Raw genomic sequence first — 21258 nt, 5'->3', positions numbered from 1 at the left:
AATGGCTGGAAGACAACAAACGGGAGTTATTTGTTAACATCGATTTATTATATTACCATCACGTGACACTCAAAGCCTATATCTGCTACAATTCTTTTCTATTATACTAATTGTTAATGTGGTACGTTTTTGTAAACACCTCGCTGCGATATTTATAGAGATATATACACACAAGAATATATCAAAATGATTTACTATGTGTTATTAATTTTATTATTAAAAGGAAAAAAATGCACGAAATTACAGAGAAATGTAGAAAAATTGCTAGTATCAAGCTTAATGCAAGTAATACATAAAATACGACACAAATTTCCGAAAAAGAAAACTTAATCAGTATGGATTAAATGCAATGGAAATGCGCAGGATTGGGAAAGTTACTTTTTAAAAGTAATGTAAGAAATAGACGACCGTAAGCGGTCATGAAAGAGATTCAGAATATAAACAGCTAAGAGAGGGGAGCCGTTGCAGTCGTGCAAACTAAGTGTCTTGATAGTAAGCAAGGGATCCCGTTCAAATCAAGTCGATCTCTTTATTTTTCCGAATCTAATAAATATCTTTTAGTAATTCCTTATCGAATCAAAAAAGTAACTAGTTATCGTTACTAATTTTTGAAACAATAATTCGTAATCATTTCTTAAAAAGGAACGATTAATTATTTTTTCTGTTACTTTTTTAATTCTAAAGCGAGATCAGATTAAATAAAAAATAAATAAAAAAATAAACTTTTCTCATATGTTTTGTTAAATTAGTGTGAAAACATATAACCTAAAACGGAGAAATAATACCAGGCCTGCAAGTGGATGCTATTAAACTTCACATATACCCAATGATATATAAAATTGATTTTTTTATCATAAGAAACGAGAAAACGAATTTTAGCCACAATGACATTTTCCAAAATTTTCTTAAACATATATTAACATAATATTTGATTTGATGTTTTCGAATTTCTTATTTTCAAATATCGAATGATAATTGATGATTGATAATTGAAGGTTGTCGAATAATCGTTTTGTGCAAAAAGAATTACAATTGTTTTTATTCTTAGAAAAAGCAGCAAAATAAATATATTAACATTATAAGGATATAAAATTTGAATGATAAATATATTTTTGGCGAGAGAAAGAGAGAGAGAGAGAGAGAGAGAGAGAGAGAGAGAGAGAGAGAGAAAGAGAGAGAGAGGCAGAAATTTAAAGATAATTATCTCACAAGCACCAAAGTAATTATTAATAATATTGTCCATTATTATATATATATATATATATATATATATATATATACATATATACAAAAATGAGATAGCTATAGTAATTAATCGAGTACATCTCTGTACTGTGTTACTTTTGTTACAAAATTACTTTTTTAAATTCAAAATCATTCTTGTATTTGGACAAATTTACAATACCGTTAGACAGATAATAACAAATAATACATTTTATTTTTCTAATATAAAGAAATGATTGGATTTTTATTTCCAACTGTTTGTATGGAACAAGTTTGTTATCATAAGTTAATTTTTTATAAGAAGTTAATCCATTATTTCCTTGTAACGTTTTTGTGTTTTCCGCCATACCGTTTGTTTCTTTTCCACATTGGAATCCAGTTCAATGTTGGGAAAGTCCATTTTATTGGATCCAAGACCAACTTTGTTGTGATTATACATGAGAGGTAACTGTAACAGACGTAGCAATTTTTTATTACATCTTTCATCATTTAATATATTATAATTATTGAAAATTGGATATTATGAATCTCGAAAAGATATTGTGGTCAACAGATAATATTACAGAAGATTTTTCAGCAATTTCTGTTGTATAACTAATCTAACATATACAATTCTTTGGATTGCATTTTGATCAATTTTTTATTTGGGCTCTAAAAAAATGTAATTACATGTACTATTTTATTTCATACATATTTAGTTCAAAAGAACAAAATGAAAACTGACGAGTGAAAAATAAATTAAAATAAAGAATTATTTTAACATAGTCATGTATTTTATAATTCGTAATTCATTAATTTTTGTGTATGCATTTACGCATGTATATGAATATATTTATATTATATTTCGCTCCAGTTTCCTCTTATTTGCATTACTTTGATGAAAAACGCGGATTTGTAGAAAAAGAAAGCTGTATTTATTATTATTATTATTAGTTTTATTTTAGCATTATTTATTTTTTATTTTAATTATTTAAAAAAAGTACTAGTTATTGATTAACAAATACAATATTTATTCTAAATCTGTAATTCAATTCTTTAAACACGTATCAAGTATCAAGTATCTAGTATCAAGGAGCCATCGAGAATACAAAGTCTATAATCAATATAAATATCAATTTATTTTTAACAATCTTCGAGAAAAAATATTTTGATATTTCTTTTGATATTGCGACATATATTGCGAAATTATCGAACAGAATAATTATTAGCATTACGATTTAGATTGTGCAATAGATTGATTGATATTAGAGAAAAGAGGATGAAACGAAAGAGGAAGAGAGGGAAAAGAAGAAGGAAAGGAAGAGGAGGGAGAGAGAGACATTTATATAACAATTATGTTATAGTATAATCGGATTATTAAATAATTATATTCTATCGCAACATTATAACTTATGTTTCAGAAATTTATTAAAAGAGATAAGCCAAAATGTTTAGTTATGTTTATGATATATCATATATATTCAAATGTACATTATTGATAGATTAAAAAGCAAAAAAAAACACTATTAAATTTATATAGTTTCAATTTTATTCAATTTTTTTAAATTTATGAAATCTTAGGAGAATTTGACAGAAAAATTTTGACGAACAGGCTTCAAGATAAGAAGTATACATAAATTTAAATCTTATTATTTTTGAAATTTTTTTTATAAATTAACGAATTGAATGATACACCTAAATTTACAAAATTTTATTTAATTTTATAAAGGAAAAAAATTAAGAATGTAGCAAATAGATAAATACGCCATACTGATTGAACAATATAATCAAATACAATTTGTTACATTGAACAATATAATCAGTAAAGGCAATGCATAGTGATTAAATGATGCAGACGTCGTGACGTCTGCCGCGTATCTTTTTACTCTCCTCTTTCAATACATCATTCAAATCTAGATATATTTAATGCGTATGCATACACTAACTTGTCGAGATGTACCGATTATGCGATATGTACACGCACGCACGCACGCACGCGCGCACGCACGCACGCACACGAACGCGACGCGCACATACATACACATACACAACACACACGTCCGCAAAAACATGAAACTCTAGATAATACGAACGAGTAACTCATTGTTGGAAACAATACGTTCATTGGATTTGTTAATAAATATAAATAATAGGGCAAATACAAAAGAGTGCGTACTTGTGTTGCAAACATTTGTTTGTTAGAGGTTTTTCATATTTCTTCGATTAAGTTTGTACAACGAAAGAATATACAGTTGTGTGATTAATCTACCAGTTGGCATTCCCCGGGAAAACTTTTGATACGCTCGATAAAAAAAAAGGAAAGAAATCCTTGAGTCAAGAACCCAGACGCTATTGTAGTCGATTGTGCGAACAAAATGGTGTCGACGTACAATAACATATTAGGAATTCGCGGGTTCTCTGAGACATGGTGGTAGGGTGCCAGACAGTCTGTGCTAGTTCAAAAGTTTGTCCCGGTTTACCCGTCTGGCACACCGGGAAACGACGTGGACGCACGTGTGCTGCACCTTGACAGCTTGAATATGGGCTCCAAGCATCCATGCTGGACAGCGCATATTGGATTTGAAACTTTGCTCGTTTACAACGCTGCATGTCTGCATCCACCGTCGACCGCAGTCGCTATTCCCATCGCCTTCTCTTCCTTCTCCTCTTCCTCTTTCTCTTTTTCCTCCACCACCTCCACCTCATCGTCCCCATCCTCCTGCTACTCCTCTTTCTACCTCTCTTTTCCTCCTTCTTTTTTTCTTGCTCTTCCTTCTTCTTCTTCTCGTTCTTCACTTCCACTTGTTTGTCATTTTCTTTACCCCTCTGCCAATGTCATTGCCATGGCATATACGTTGACTGCATTATGTTCGACTGTGAGATAACCGTCGAATCTTTCTTTCTTTCATATTTTTTAAATCTTCACGCACGCACGCACGCACGCACGCACGCACGCACGCACGCACGCACGCACGCACGCACGCACGCACGCACGCACGCACGCACGCACGCACGCACGCACGCACGCACGCACGCACGCACGCACGCACGCACGCACGCACGCACGCACGCACGCACGCACGCACGCACGCACGCACGCACGCACGCACGCACGCACGCACGCACGCACGCACGCACGCACGCACGCACGCACGCACGCACGCACGCACGCACATATACTTTTTACAATCGAGATTTTCATACATATATAATATTCAAAGAGGTGATAATTTTCTTGAAAAAGCCTATTTTAAATTATTGGAAGAAAAGATCTTGCAAATTCTAAATATTATGTAATGATCAAATGTAATGATTTTAAATCAATTAAAATTTATTTAATTATGTTTGATATATATGAATTATCTATTGTGCACGCGATGCTGATAGATGCTGCGCGATAGATTGTTTGAGTAAGATATGCAAAAAGATAGAAAAAGGATAGAAAAAAATGTAGCTATTTTTAAATTTGAGTGATTATTATAATCATTACATAAAAGTTAATAATTGTTTGTTTATGAATTTTGTGAGCTATACAAATACTTAGATGAAATCTATTAGATTAGAATATATATTGGCGATTTACACAAACTGTACTTCTGAATTAAATTCGATAAAGACGAGACGTACTACAGCCAAATTACGCGTGCGTGATGAATATATGGTTTTTGCTACTCTGCGAATGTACCAACTATAAATGATAAGTTAATTTTAATAAAAAGATAACTCTTATCTCAAGTACATAGAAAATGTACAATGTATAATGTACAAGAATGTAAGAATATACATAGCAAATAAATATGAATAAATATGAATAAAAAAATGGAGATATAAGCGAAGAGCATTAACAAAAGTTTACGCATTATTAAGCGTACATAAATATATAGGCATCACACGTTCCAATTGCGTGCGAGTGTACCTCTGTGATAATCTTGTGATGGATGTCCCTAGGTGATCGGTCCTATCGGCTAGACTATTCGGTGTACAACGGTATGTTTACCCAGACGGAAGCCGTCTAGCGGCGATAGAACAACCGAAGGCTCCTATATAATACGTACGAAATTCGTGTATTGACACTACTAACTGTATTAAAGAAGATATACAAATATAAAACGGCAATTAACAATATTTAATTATAAAAAGTAAACAAATCGATAATAAAAGATGATTTATTGATAGCATAATACAGTGCGACTATTTTACACGTTATATCTTCATTTTTCGTTTTTACGTTTGAAATATCACGAAGAATGTTATGTAAGATGAAAAAAAAAACGAATAAAGAAATACGTATTTTACGTAAAAATAAGTGTATAAAAAATAGATGTATGTGAATTGAAAACGAATCGTGCAAAAACAATAATTTTCTTCATTGTGTCGCGTTGTTTGATCTGATAATGCTTGGTCGTATATGGTTTATGTTGAGACTGTTATGACTGAGACATATGTATTGAACATTGCGCGCTGTAATTAATAAATCTTTCATTGTACATATTTGTGTGTCGATACCAGGCGACTCGACCAACGTTTATGTGTGCGAGCACACACACACACACACACACACACACACACACACACACACACACACACACACACACACACACACACACGCACGCACGCACGCACGCACGCACGCACGCACGCACGCACGCACGCACGCACGCACGCACGCACGCACGCACGCACGCACGCACGCACGCACGCACACACACACCACACACACACACACACACACACACACCACACACACACACACACACACACATACATACATACATCCCGTCTGGACCAATCGACCGCTTCTGACTGAATATTCCTGTATATTCCTTGTATATTCCTAGCTAATTAACGTTATGGACAACCGACATGTAAACAAACGTATACATGTATGGCAATGCTGCTGTTAAACTAACACACACACATACACACACACACACACACACACACACACACACACACACACACACACACACACACACACACACGTGTGCGCTGGGTATACAGACTTCATGTATGCACAGAATTATATACTCGTATTTGCTTCCCCGTAACTAAGTTCCGGTTAATTTCGTTTTGCTTCTACATATTTTTCCAGGAGAATCGTGTTAATCTCATATTACGTGGAAAGCGATCAGTAGTATTCCACATTTTTAATCTTTATATATGTACGTAAAATCTAAACATTTAACATTTTATATTTCTTACTATTTAAAAATTATAAGCATTTTTATATAATATTGTGATAAGCTTTTGCAAAAAATTATACACGCGTATGCGCGCATTCAAAGAAAAGAGGGAAGGAAAATATCTTTAAAAAATAATTACAAAATTAAAAAGAATAAATAGAATAAAAAAGATTGCGTCTTATTTAATATATATATATATATATCTATACTATTAAACAAGTCAATATCTAGACAGCTACGTTACTTTGGATTTATTTGACTATAAGTTCCCACCTGTTGCCTCCTATCACTTTTTTGAACGCTTTACTGTATCAAGATTTGTCTTTTCTTTATTTATTCAATTTCTGTATATCTTTAAGTAGGTTTTTTCTTTTCATGACTTAATTTGGCTCTTTTATTTTACTTTTCTTTATTTTAACATATATAAATTATTGTTCACTTTAATTATTTATCGATTTTTTTAATGTTTAATGTTTTCTAAAGAAATATTTTTTATGTAAGACGTATGGAGAATAAACGACTTGTTACGAAAATATAAAATTGTAATACTTAGGCGATCTGTAAATGTACTAATTTTCATAATGGATAAAATAACTATTTCACAATTTTTTAAATTATCCCTAGAAAATTGTCAAAATTAGATTAAAACAAAATGAATTTTACTTTGATATCGTAAATCGAAAGTTACATTAGAATATAAAAGATTAATTTGTCGTTTGTAATTTGTCAAGTTTGTAAGTTTGTAAGCATTCTTGCGATAGACGCACGCGTTATATTTCTATTTTCTTGTTTTTGATGATGCTATTTTCGTTATTGCCAAAATAAAAAGCATATAGGAAAGAAATGGACAGCATGAAGAAGATAAGAAGAAAGGAAAGATAGATGGCAATAACAAGTGCGCGGAATGTGAGTCAACATTTGTGATTTGCTCTTATACGGCCTATTTGTTTTCAGAAGTAATGCATTCCAAACATTCTCCTTAAGATCTAAATCTATATCAATTTATAAAATGAAAGTATAGGTACAAATGTATGTTGTCTTAAAGGTAAGACAATTAAACAAGATTAAAAATTTTTTAAAAACATTTTATATTGAATTTTTTATATATTATAGTAAAATAAAATATCTTACGATAAGCATGAGCGAAATTTATGACATAAAATGACCAAATAATAATAAATAACAAATTATAATAAACGATACAAAGATAAAATATGAAAAAAACCTACTCAAATGTTTGTGAATAAATTCTCTTTTTATTCATTATTCATTATTTGTTAAATTATAGATAGATATATATTCATGTTTCGTGCTGTCTGTTTTTGCTGTGCAAAGCAAATCTCTCATTTTCTTTTTCCTTGTTTATATCGCTGCTTATTTTCGTTGAAAAAGAAAGATACGATGAATAAACAGATTACGTAATCAGTAAGAAAAGATGCGGTGTAATAAGAGGTGAACAAATTGAGGTGACAAATTTTCGTGAATTAATCCATGCGAAGAGATAGAATGATAAGAACAAATTATTTGCGCGCATGTAACTATGTTGTTTTATATAAGCGCAAATAATATATACCCTTTTAAAATATCTTTCTTAATTCCAAAATTAATGCAAAATATTTCAGTTATAAAAAGATATATTATGCGATTGCAATTACGCGGACGATGTTTCAAGTAAATGATAATTTAAATTAAACGTTTAAGTGTGTCCTAACTTAATTCGTTGATTTTATTTTATTGAATGCAAACTTTCTTATATATTAATTAATTGTCTTATAAAAAAATTTTTTTACGGCTAATTTATTTTCTCTTAGTTTCTCGTATTAGTTACAGATATGTTATACGTTATATCATATTTGCATTGAAATATCGACAATTTTAATCGGTAAAAAGATAATACAGAGAAAGGGATATCGAAAACAAATATTTTTTCTATAAATATACTTTGTGATTCAAAACTTGTGACTTTGAAATTCGAAGACTCTTTATTACTTTAATAAACAACGAAAGTATATATCGTATCATTAGTCAAACGAGTTTTTTTCCTAAGGATTGTAAATCCACCATAAATAGGTGTAATACGGGAATGGATGTAAATCGTAAAACGAACCATTGGAGATATACTTGCTTGCGCCCTATCTGTGAAATAGCAGTCGATATTCTCTCAGGAAACTCTATAAAATAAAATTAATTGCAGTTTCTAAATGCAGTCTACAATTATTTCTTTACAAATATGTTGCTTGCAATATATAAAATATTCTGAAATCTTAAGTACAATTGTCATTTAATAAAATAAGAAATTTTTTTTATAATTATCATTTACCGAAGCATTTCATTTCACCAATGTTTTTAAATTACCATCATATACCATCGTTCTTTCTGCTTTTCATAAATTAATGCATTTCAATTTAATTTTTACTTTCAATTTAATCACAAGTTTTAAGAAGTCCTGACACAATTAGGCAAATAAAATTTATTATATATTTATTATATTTCTACAAAATTTCTAAAAATTATATTTCTGTTTAGAATTTTACTCATAGGAGATAAGAATTGCAGTGAGATTTATATCAAATAGCACTAGCTCTGCCCAGTGAGGCACTTAGATAAATGAATCCGCTGAGATTTTAGTCGTTAAAGTATAGCATGGCTTTGCGTAGATCACACAGCCCACATCGGTTTTATACCTCGTGGTTTACTAGCAATCGTAATTCGCGAATTTTACAATGTTGAGTTTACGAGCTTTCAACGAGACGTATGTTCCAGCAAGTGTTTTTCTTCCGCATTTTGTTCCTAGCTTTTCTCTATCGTTTACGATATAGGTCATGTTTTTGAAATGCACTTAAAGATAGTACAGGTACTATCTTGCGGCGTAATCGTATAAGTGGTATACGTTAAAAAAATAACTTAAAAAATGACTTAAAAAAATTAATTTAATATAAAAGCAGAGTAGTTGTCGACAATAATAAGTGATAGTGAATGAGTGCATGGATAAGATCGATAAATCAGAATAACTCTAAATTTATTTCAACAAACTAGTTTTTGCAATGTATCAAAACTATTGCAATTATTAATATTTCTATTTCATGATTAATATTTCTACTTTCTTAATATTTCTACGTATAATATTTCTGCACTGACATAAGTTCCATCCAGGATTTATTTTAGGATCAATAGCGCTTATTTTGTAATCTTTCATGTTTTGTGTGTCCTTCTATTTAGATAAATTTTCATAAAATATAATTTTTTTACAATAATATTAATTATTCTCATGTTATATGTAATTAGGTCTAATACAGAAAAAATATATTACCACTAAAAGAAAAAAGTCAAGATAGTTTTTGTGATAATTCAAATTCAAATATAATAAAGATAACGAGAATTGGCTGGTCACAAAGGAAATTTTTTGTCAACATTTATATATAATGTTTTCTAAATCAGTGATAACGAATTTTAAATTTAAAAAATTTGAAATTTCTATATGTTTAAAATTTCCTTCTGGAAAAAAGATCATGTGATAAATTTTTAATAAACAATATATTGTAATATAAAGCATATCTAATAGTTTTTTATTTTAATTCATTTCTTAGTTTCATTAGTTTACGTGTATTAGTTCAATTAATTTGTAAAAAATCATATTTTCTTCTTTTAATTTGTTTACAATCAAAAATATATTAATTAATTAAAACATCATTAAAAATGATAGTTTGAATTCTTCAAAGTATACGATACATTGTACGCATATTTATAGTTAAAAAATTAAGGAAATATTTAAAAGATTGACAAGAAAAAGATGGAATGTATAATATTCCATCATGCTTTTGTAAATATTTTAGACACAAAAAAGTCAAATAATATTTTTTAGTTTTACTAGTAATTAAAAATTATCGAATATAAATAAAAATCTTAAGTGTAAATTAAAAAAATTTTAAGTTCTTATTCGACATATCGCGAAAAACATACTGCGTTTTATATGTATATTTCATTTACATGAAAATCAAAGAAATTTACATGAAAGATTTATGTTATATAGAAAATACAAATACCTTACAGTCTTTAACAGCTCTTTCTTTTCGTTACTTTCTTACGAGTAAAAAGTCCAAACGTTTCTATATCTATTTTCTATATCGAAAAAACGGTTAGAATAGTAAACAAATTTGGAGAAAAAAAAAACGGACGGAGAGGAGATTGCTGGGATAATAGAATAAGTAAATGGGTAATGAGACAACAGTGGACACGAGTATAGATGAGAGAAAATAATAGCTTTCCCCTTATTCTATCCCTTAATTCTGTTATGCATACGAGCATCGTCGACTATATCCCGACGTATCCTGATATATGTAATGGGACATACGATGCGTCTAGACAAAATAATGATTTGGATTTCAATACATTTGCATTCATTACCTCGGGGCACCTTTCTCCTGTTCACGGTCTGCGATTCGCGCGGTCTCTTCTTTTGCCATTTCGCATTTCGCAGAGTTACTCTCGTTATCATACAAATGCTCTACTACTAGTATCGCGCGTGCGCGACGGCGTTCATTTTGTCGCCGTCGAAATGCGATACGACGGGCGATCAGGACTAAATTGATATTGAACGCGCTACGACTAAAGATACAAAAGAAAGAAGAGATTACGAATTTTCCGTGATCGACTAATGACACGAGACCGCGCATCCGTTTCTCTTTTCTTTATCTTTTATTGCTTTCAGCACTCACGCATGCTTGTATCTTATTCGTATAGATCGTAAATGAAAGATTTGTTTTAAAATTATAATTTTTTGGCACAAAACGTGGTGAAAATTGTGACAAATCTTTTGCCTAATATATGTGACAACACATGTATCTCCCCAGCAAACGAGAACAAATTGGATTGAATAAATCCGTATGAATAAAGTTTTCAAATCCGTGAAAAAGATATTTAATTTTGTAGATACTGAACACACTGAATCCGTTTCCTATACGTCTAGTTACAATAATCTAAATAGCAAGATGTCATTAACGTCCATTATAACGTCCATTTTACGTCATTAATCACCAAGCTCACGTTATATAGTAAAAGTCGTCAAAAAGGAAATCATAATGACGTTTATAAATCACAGACCGATGACGTGATATTTATGACGATAAAATTACGGTTGCGTTCCGATATTGACCGCTAGTACCAAAAATCTATAATATACGTAACACTCCTTACGGAAAATAAGTGAAAAAAATGAAAAAATGAAAAAAAATGAGAAAAAGTGATGAAACATCTTTTATCTTTTTTCTACCACCGCATGTTTCTAAAACGGTTACCCATTCTACTTGGGATCTTGCTCGATGTTACTTAACTTCTATATTGGAATGAGATCTGCTACTGAAATGATGATATAAGTGAATACAGAATTTTGAATATGATATATAAATATGAATAGATCTGGTTAATGAATGTTGCTATATTCTCGTATAAATAGTCTCAATTTTAAAATCTCGATTGCATATGTAATTCTTGTAGATTTAATTTAATCACATATATAGAGCAGTGAACCTATATTATGTTTAATGAGAGTCATTTTTTTATGAAAATTGTTTATAAATCGTTGTATATATTTTGTTTACTTGTTTATTGTGAATTTAATTATAATAATTGTGTTAAATATGGGAAATTTCTTCTTATTTATATATTATAGTTAATTAAGAAAGATAGTAATTAATAATGCTATTTCATTATTTATTCATTAAAAATGACTTAAAAATGATGATATATTTATAACGATAATATTTCGTGACAAATGTTACGTTTATTTTACGTCATTATTTAGTATACCGACATCGAATGACAAAAAACGACTTTAAATCATCGTCGTTTATCGATGACGTTATCTTGCTACTTGGGAATGTGGATTCTGGTGGATTCAGGAGAATTCAAAAATGAAAATATGAATCTATTCCCTGTGCTTATAATTATATACAAAATTCGTGGATTCGAGTGGATAATAAAAGCAAATGACCAATCCACAATTACGAATTGAAACGAATTGGTAGCAAGTTTCATTTTGATATTCATTGCATGAAATACAAAAAGCAACTGGCTAATCTGTATTTATTCAAATGGATTAGTCGCACATTTCATTTCTATGCATACTGGATAGGATACAAAAAGTAAATAGCCAATCTATAATTAATGATTCAAATGGATTACGAATAGAAAATAGATTCAAAAAATCCAAAAACTTCGACATTGCTTCAATGAATAATTTTCAATATTTTTCAATTATTTCTCGTTTGCTGGGTCATTTTGAAAGGAAGATTTTCGAGCCTCGATTTTTTAAAAATAATTTTTCTTTAGGTATATGTAAAGTCGTTTCGATATATTTTTTTGGCATCAAACACTATGAAATCGCAAGGAATTTTTTATCTAAATAGACAACAGAGACGCGCATAGTGCGCGCTATTACCTTTTTTAAATGGAAGGAGCAAAAATATAATACTATTATATTATTAACCGCGTGATACATATAGTGTATAATTGTCAAAATGTATAAAAACAATCTCGGTGATGACAGCCACTTACGAAGTAAGTGCAACGAGAAAATTAATCAGCATCGCGGGAAAAAGGCAACGATAAGCTTTGAGAGATTCGAGACTTTCGAATTTCAATGTTAACATGCGTTTTTTTAATAGAGGATTTCTTTCTCATTGAATTATTATATTACTGTGTGATATCTAAATTATCCATCGGATTTATATCGGTGATAAATCTAGCAAAATTCTATAGATTTCTTGTAACAAATATTTCATCATTTAAAAAACTAAAAACGCAAGACTTTTGAAAACTTTTACAATCATTGCATGCTTACATATTTTTTGTGATCATATCAATTGTGATAATTAAAACAAGTTTAATGGAAATAAAGAAGACTTACAGGTTCCGTTCTTCCATCTCCATCCTTGCCCAAAGAGCGACCTTCGGACCAACCCATCTTCGAAAGTAATTTAAATCCTATGTTGTCCTTTGTTATTGATCTGTAATGAAATAAATATATACATAACTTAATTAAGATTTATATGTATTCTAATACACATATATAAAATCTTATGTATAGGTCTTGTTTTAAATGACGATTTCAAATATCTCTTAAACAATGTATTTTAAAGGAAAATGTTTCAATACAAAAATTGTAGGATTTCGAAGGGGCTACATAACTACGATAGTAATATATTCGCAGATGGCGTTACTGTTGAAATTTTTTTATAATTCCATTTTTAAAAAATGGAATTATATAGCTTTACGCAGTACGATTTCTCTAATTATTCTGAATAAAAAATGATTAAGGTACAAATGTAAAAAAAATCAATAATTTAAAAATACTTTGTTTCATTTTGGCATATTTCAACATATAACATCATAAAATCTCAAATTACTAATTCTTTAATAGCGGTATTTAATACTTTTATACAATAATGAAGTAATGAAACAAATCTCATTAGTGGAGAATTAGTGGAGAAAATATGTAGTTGTCTTTAAAAAAGTGTGTACTCGCATTTCGCTAATTGTATATATTTTTTAAAATAATTAAATTACTTCTTCGCACTGATTGAATATCTCTTATTATTCTATGCATAAAAATATTAAAGTATAATTATAAAAAAATGAATAATTCATTAAATATTTCATATTTTATGTCAGACTATGCGAGAATAAAATATAAAAAATATTTCATAAACCATTGACTTTTTGATTTGTACTTTAATATTTCTTTTCTTTTTCCAGAGTAAAACTAAAACTATAACTAAAACAATATTATATAACAAAAAATAATTTAAAAAATGGCGATTAAAAAAAATTTCAATAGTGGCGTCATCAACAAGTAAATCAATATTATTATCATGTGATTCTCTCGAAATGCTACAACTTTTATATGAAATAAGAAAAATGCAAGAGAAATGGATTTAAAATTTTCCTAACTTTTCCTTTTCTTATTGAGCTCAGCTTGTGAAAAAAAAAAGGAAAAAACAAAATTTGGATCAGCAACACGCAATATTTTAACATAAGATTTGTTCTTTTTGACTAAACTGGTATTAATTCACAGGTTATTTATCTTTCTTTTTTTATACTATAAGAAGAAGAAAGATAAACTCTGAACTAGTGCAACTAATTTAGCTAAAAAGAAAAGACGTGTAATAGTCAGCATAGGTGCCAGAATGGGATTTCGGCTCACTGAGGATCAAGTAGAAGGGGAACTGCAAACAAAGAAGAAATACATATATGTTTGCGTACATTCTCCTTTTTCGTACACAGTACAAATTCCTCTTCTACCTGATTCTTGGTGAGCCGAGACCTCATTTTGGCACTCCTAGTAGTTTCTTGTTTTACCCTTAATTACAATCGTTAACTGTATATTTCTCTCCAAATCAATATATGTTGAATATAGAAGACTTAATTAATGGAAGATAGTACTAAGATGTATATGAAAGAATGACCGCAAAAATACCGCAAGAATCGCCTGTTTGGTCACCCTCGAAAATGAACTTGAATTCAGTCCTAAACGATAGTTCATGATAAGACATTAACTCTCTAAAAGTTTGGAGTTGAACATACTTTTAGTTCCTAAAATGTGAGACTTCAAAGTTGCACTTATACACTATCCATATAATAGAAATGATTTTATAATTTATTTAAACAATTATTGTTTAACAATTAACCAGTTAAACAAATTATAAAATAATTTTTATTTGATGAATTATCATCTTATGATGCTATATCCGCTTTTGCAATGTTTGAAAAAGATCAGTCTAATGATTTTTGCATAAGCATTAATAGATTCAGTGTGATATCTTACCATAAGGTAGCTAGTGTATAAGAACAACTTTGAGGTCTCATATCTCAAGAATTAAAAATATGCTCAATTCCAAACTTTTAGTGAGTTAATGTCTTATCATAAACTATCGTTTAGGACTAAATTCAAGCTCACTTTCGAGGATGACCAAACAAATGATTCTTGCGGTCACTCTTTATCAAAGTTAAATCTGCATATGATTTTCAGTTGCTTTTTCAGTTACTAGGTTATTTACTGAAAAAGCATTGCTCATTGCTATGGGAACAGCTGTACTGGCAGTATTGCTTTGATTTCACATTGTGTGGTTTGCACTGACCGATCAGCTAGATCTTTGTACTCGAAAAACACTGGATCCGAATAAATATGGAGTGAGCCATCGCTGCTGCGGTATATCATCGAATAAGTGCAACTGAATTTTTGCAAAAATTATGTGAAAATTTTGATTAAGTAATTTGAAACTGTATTTCGATTGGCTCTTGCAATGAATCAATACAGAACTATGTAAGAAAAATAGCACCGAGTCTATCATAAAAAAAAAAAAATCCTGCACAACATTGTTGCAGCAAAATGTACAAGATAGCGAGATGAGTATGAGAGTATGATGTAAGCAAAAAAGCATCGTATGCTGCCGGCTTTAGACAAATACCGATAGTTTTCTAGTGAGATACTTACGTGTGAATAGAACTTTGTTGCGTCTTAGCATGAGGATCTGAGGAACCTACATATAATCTTCTAGCTTGCGCTCTGTCTTGATAATTCGAAGATAATTGACAATTAAATGCTACATTATCTTTGTCAATTCCAAATTTGTATTTCAAACGTCGCAATTCTTCCTTATAAAGTTTTTTCTTCGAAGCTTTATTTTCGCTAAGATTAACGTTTCGTTGAACAAGACCTGGTTCACAATGACCACAAGTTTCATTTCCATTATGAATATGACATAATAACTTTGTTCCGCCAATTTTAATAACCGAGCCATGTATTATTTCATGAGGTTTGGATTCCTGTTTAGCAACCGATAGTCTTTTGCCATCTATAAACGTACCATTTCTCGAGCCAGAATCTATCACTTGGTATCGTTTTCTAGTTTCGTTGTATACAAAACGTGCGTGATACTGTAAATATATACTATTATCGTAGTATAGAGGAGACATTTTTTTAATTACGGAAATTGTTCATAATCTTATTGAAAAATAAAATTATTCATTCATTACGTAAATTTATCTCTTTCGTATACCTTACTAATATTTATATCCGGTATTAGCACCGAGTGATCTCCTTCTCGGCCTAGCGAACCTCCCGTATATGTTACAAGAAAAAGAGAACCTAATTTTAATTCTTCCAAGTCTGTTTCTTTGACAATAATTCTCATACATGGTGGATAATTTTTCGCTAAATCTGAAATCAAAATGATTATCGGACTTGAAAATTTATACGTATAAAAAAAATATAATCTTTCTGAAAATATTGAGCTTTTATCATATTAAATATTTTGTAGTACCAATTTGAATCAAACATAAAATCGCAATTCTTACAATAAAGTGTCAAAAAAGAATTTTTAACAAGATTTGAGAAAAGATTAAAATTTATTTTCGAAAAAATCAGAGATAATGATACATAGGTTTATATTAAGATATCAATAGAAAATTGCTTCTGTAAAAATAATTGGACAGTATGTGGAAAAAAAATTGAATTATTAAATTAATCACTATAAAGATCAAGTGTATTTCTATATTATTATAAAATTTAATATACGATCATAAATTAGTTAGATTAATGTTAATGATGACAAAATTTGAAATGTACCTTAATACAATGTAATAAAAAGATTTTATCGCAAGAAAATTTGTTAAAATTTTATATCATAAACGTTGAACTTGCTTTATGAATAACAAAATGACAAGATATATACAAAAAAAAAAAATCAATAGCATAAAGAACTAAGAATCGAATGTACAAATAATAAACCTTGATCTTCATCATCGCTTTCACTACTCGTCGATACATCAGGAATAATTTCATACGAAGTATTGTCAGTTTCTCTTTCACTTTCGGAACATTCACCCTCTTCAGGTTCTTTATCTTCCTCTTTCTGAGAATTTTCTTCTTCATTTTTAAATTTTCGCTTTTTTATGTTATCCTACAAGAGAGATGCGTGTAAATCAAAAGTATAATTACATAAAGTTTGTCTGTTTTTTTTCTATTACATTAGAAAAATCCCTTATTCAATATCATGAACGAATTTTTATTAGTTTTAATGATAAATTATATTCGAAACCTCTAATTCAAGATAAATTTTTTTTTCTGCAAAATACTAAACATATGATAAAAGTACATGAAACTTAAATCATACCTTGTATGTTTTTTCATATTTTTTCTTTTCTGGTAAAATTAAAGAATGCGTAGGAATATTATTTACATAGATCTGACTGTGGAATTGATAAGTATTACTAGACTCGTCATAGTAATAATATGTTCCAGTATTTCCATCATAATATAAACCTTGTTTCTACAATCATAAATAACATCATTGGTTTTATTTTCATAATATTTTTATGATATTATGAGATTATGAGAAATTAAAACGTTATAATATTATATATATTTTAACATCCACTAAATTTACATAATACATACTGTATCATAATAATATCCAGTAGTATAATCATAATACATTCCCGATGTTTGTTCATAAACAAAACCAGTCTGTAATAAAGCTGATTCCGCTGCTCGTTTCACTTGCTCTACTATACTAGATGATTCAATATCATGGTTAACATCCCAATCCTGTGATAATTCATTAAAATCGAAAAGATTGGTTTGAATTCCACAATCTATATAGGTTTTTATACAAGGTGAGTTTTTCTGTAAAAGATAGGTCAGAAAATTGAAAGTGTAATTTAACGCAGAAAAAAAGGACAATGGAAAAAAAAAGTAAGAGAAATACAAATATGAAAGAAAAGCTGAATTTAATCGGATCTAAAAAAAAGGAAATAAGAATTAATTTTAGAAGATATATATCTTTTTTTTTACTTCTTTTCGTAGTTGGTCGATTGTCTTCTGTTGTTCATCAATACGATTACATAGTTTATGGATAAATTTTAAAACATGGGGCAAATTATGCAAGTCTTTTGCAAAAGTTTGATCAAGGTCCGATACAACTCCTTCGTCACTTTCGCTAAGCATCTTATATGATCCAATGAAATCGTTGAAAAAAATAACGAGTATCAATGTTTCCGTAATATAAGATTTAGCTACAATCATAGTAAAAGAAGAAACAAAAATATTAAAAAGTTATATAATAAGTAATATTAAAAAGTTATACAATAAGTATATATTTAGTTTAATGTTTGATATCAATAGATGTGTCATTATGTTTTTTTTTTGACGTGAAATATAGCAGGAGTTTTCATAGATTCTCGTAAAAATGTTCGGAGATAGAACAGGTATTTGAAAGTGTAGCGTTGGTGTATATGAAACAGTATAACATAATAATTATACTCAATTATTTGTACGAATTTATGGATATATCAAGATATATCGGTATAAATCAGGGATGAAAGATATCGTTTAAAATTGAATATAAAATCATTCGACGTGTTAATTTTAGGTTATGAACGTTAAAAGTTAGTTAAAATATAATGTAAAATTGTTTAATTTTGATAATTATTTAATTTAAGGGGCTTCACCTCCGATTTTGATAACATTAAACTCATTCGACGCATTTTTATACAAAATAAAAAAATCTTGCAAAAAAAGGGCGTTGCTTTGCCCCGCGAACCGAGATATTAATCGTTAAGATTTTTTTTTTATTTTTTTTATTTTTGAAAGTTCTCTCCGGAGAAAGATTTATCTGGCACTCTCCTTTCTGGAGAGTGCCAGATAAATCCCTGATTACGTGTTTTCAACCCCAGAGTTATATGACACAGGATTCTCTATCTCCCCTGGTTCTTGTTTCTTTCCCTTTTTTCTTTACTTATATCCTTTATAAATTTATCTATATTCTTCTATATTCTAGTTCAACTTTCTCTTTATCCACGTTTAGCTTTCTCTTTATCCTTAACAAATTGCATGACGCAACACAAAAATTCATGTGGGGACAAAAGACGTCCTACTCACTCAATGGTCAAAGATCAACTTATCTCTTAAAGTTGCATTATCCAGGGTTAGGAAATCTGTCATATCGACTTAGGATGCATTCCTTTATTCATTCCGAGTACTATGAAGTACTGTCAGTACTACAAATAGCGTTCTGGTATAGAGAGCAGTTAGAGACACTACAGTCAGAGACTGGCCACGTCAATCATAACTTTACGTAAAATTTTTCACTTTTCATTTTTCACACCTTGACATTTCACGTGAAATTTTTCACGTACTTATGTATATAGCTTGGATGCGTGGAAAGTGAAATCATGAAACATAATTTTCATAGGTTTTATAGCTAATGAAAATTATTTTATTGGTACAGTATTATATACATGTTTTAATAACCAATTGTACTACGTACACTTAATCCTAACGCAGTCCTAATATTCTTTAATTCCGAAGCATATTTATTAATTCCCTAAATTTCCGCCTTTCTGTCACCAAAGTACATGGCGAAAAAGTTTACGTGAAAAATTCACATTTTCATGTTTGAGAGAGTTAAGCCAGCGGCACACAATGCTTTTTTTCTTGCTGGTTTGCTAGCTGGATTCGCGTGCTTGTGGAACTCTTGTCTTCGATTGGTATATTTTTTTAGATTCAAAAGAATATACCAATCAGAAACAAGAGCTCACGAGCACGCAAATCCAGCTAGCAAATCAGCAGGAAAAGAAGCATCGTGTGCCGCTGGCTTTACATGATTCCAAAATCGTACATGATCGTAAGTTCACGTGAAACTTTTCACTTTTCACATTTCCGCCCTAGGGGAAAAGTTACATGATTAACCCTCTGATTCGCCAATCAGAGACTCTGATCCGCCATGTTTTGGCTAAATCCTACGAGAAAGAAAAAATACACACCATCTCATTCTAACCAATAACGTGTTTTAGTAGAGTGAAAGAAATATACACCAGCTCATTCTCACTCATCAATTCACTTCATCTCAACCAATAGAGATATTTTTTACTTTGCATGTGCATTGATTTAAGTGTATTGTGCATGTGTATTAAACACGTGGAAAGCGTGATAATATATTATTAAATAAGAAATACTAAAATATTATTAAATTAGAAATACTAAAATTGCAAAATATAGTTATAAATTAATTAATTGTGATAAATTAATATAAAAAATGGATGGATGTTCATTTTTTTACTTAAATTTTATTTTATATTGTAATAAAGTTTATTTATAATAATAATAAATATGTATAATAATCCTTTCTAAAAAAAGGCATGACATCGATATTTGCATCTCTCGAAATTTCCTCAAACTTTATTGTTGACGTTTTTCCGCAATGGGTTCTCTCGCTGCGCTAACTTTGTGAATAGTTCTTATTGTATTGATTTCACAGAGGATCATTTTGACAATTGTGAATCAAAAAATTAAAAATATTATAGTGTAACAGTAGTATAATAGTATTATATTAATTTTTGCTCTTGTGTTGAAAAAGATAAATAGCAAAAAAAAATAAATAAATTTAAAATTGTTAAAATTAAAGGATATATTAATAAATAAGTAATATAATTATGTAAACTAAAGTTTTATAAATATACATATTTTATTACCTTTAAAACGCTTATGTTTTTAAATTATAATATTACAATTTAAGATTAATGTAGTTAATGTGATTAATTAAGTGATTAATGTAGTTAATTTGAAAATAAGAGAATAGTTAAAAGATGGCGGACCAAAAGTTGCTTTTTCGTGGCCAATCTCTGATTATAGTATCTCTAGAAAGAACTACGAAAGTACTGCCTTGAATTCTATGACGTCATTGATTTTGACGTACTTCCTGTTGCGGCTACTGCTGCAACTAGAGACCTTTAGAATGCATTCCTTTTCTCCGAGTGATCATGCTATGACGTAATGGAAGTGTACTGCGGCTATCGTTCCGTTTTAGTTTCGTGT

General features: G+C 29.7%; 1 protein-coding gene across 5 annotated transcripts; it reads right to left on the bottom strand.

Moving 5' to 3' along the window:
* Positions 1-1433: 1433 nt before the first annotated feature.
* Positions 1434-19756, bottom strand: LOC105431874 (angiogenic factor with G patch and FHA domains 1). 5 transcript variants are annotated; one of them, XM_089072510.1, is made up of 10 exons: positions 18894-19756; positions 18228-18458; positions 17842-18071; positions 17558-17713; positions 17173-17344; positions 16442-16602; positions 15877-16319; positions 13291-13390; positions 8494-8557; positions 1434-1672 (listed from the first exon to the last, which is right to left on the bottom strand). In XM_089072510.1, exons 2-9 carry the CDS (start codon positions 18388-18390, stop codon positions 8519-8521), a joined length of 1464 nt encoding a protein of 487 aa, XP_088928636.1. In that variant the 5' UTR covers positions 18391-18458; positions 18894-19756; the 3' UTR covers positions 1434-1672; positions 8494-8518. The 5 variants fall into 5 exon arrangements, 4 of the variants coding, with proteins under 4 accessions (XP_088928636.1, XP_088928635.1, XP_088928634.1 ...); XR_016138306.1 differs by lacking the exon at positions 1434-1672 and adding an exon at positions 7623-7920 and having other exon boundaries at positions 8421-8557; XM_089072509.1 differs by lacking the exon at positions 8494-8557 and having other exon boundaries at positions 19324-19752.
* Between the last annotated feature and the right edge of the window lie 1502 nt (positions 19757-21258).

The sequence above is a fragment of the Pogonomyrmex barbatus genome, unplaced genomic scaffold (assembly GCF_055798465.1).
Source record: "Pogonomyrmex barbatus isolate J1 unplaced genomic scaffold, ASM5579846v1 scaffold13, whole genome shotgun sequence".
NCBI classification, from domain to species: Eukaryota; Metazoa; Arthropoda; class Insecta; order Hymenoptera; family Formicidae; genus Pogonomyrmex; species Pogonomyrmex barbatus.
The sequence above is the reverse complement of the archived record's forward strand: the minus strand, read 5'-3'. Positions and strand labels throughout refer to the sequence as shown.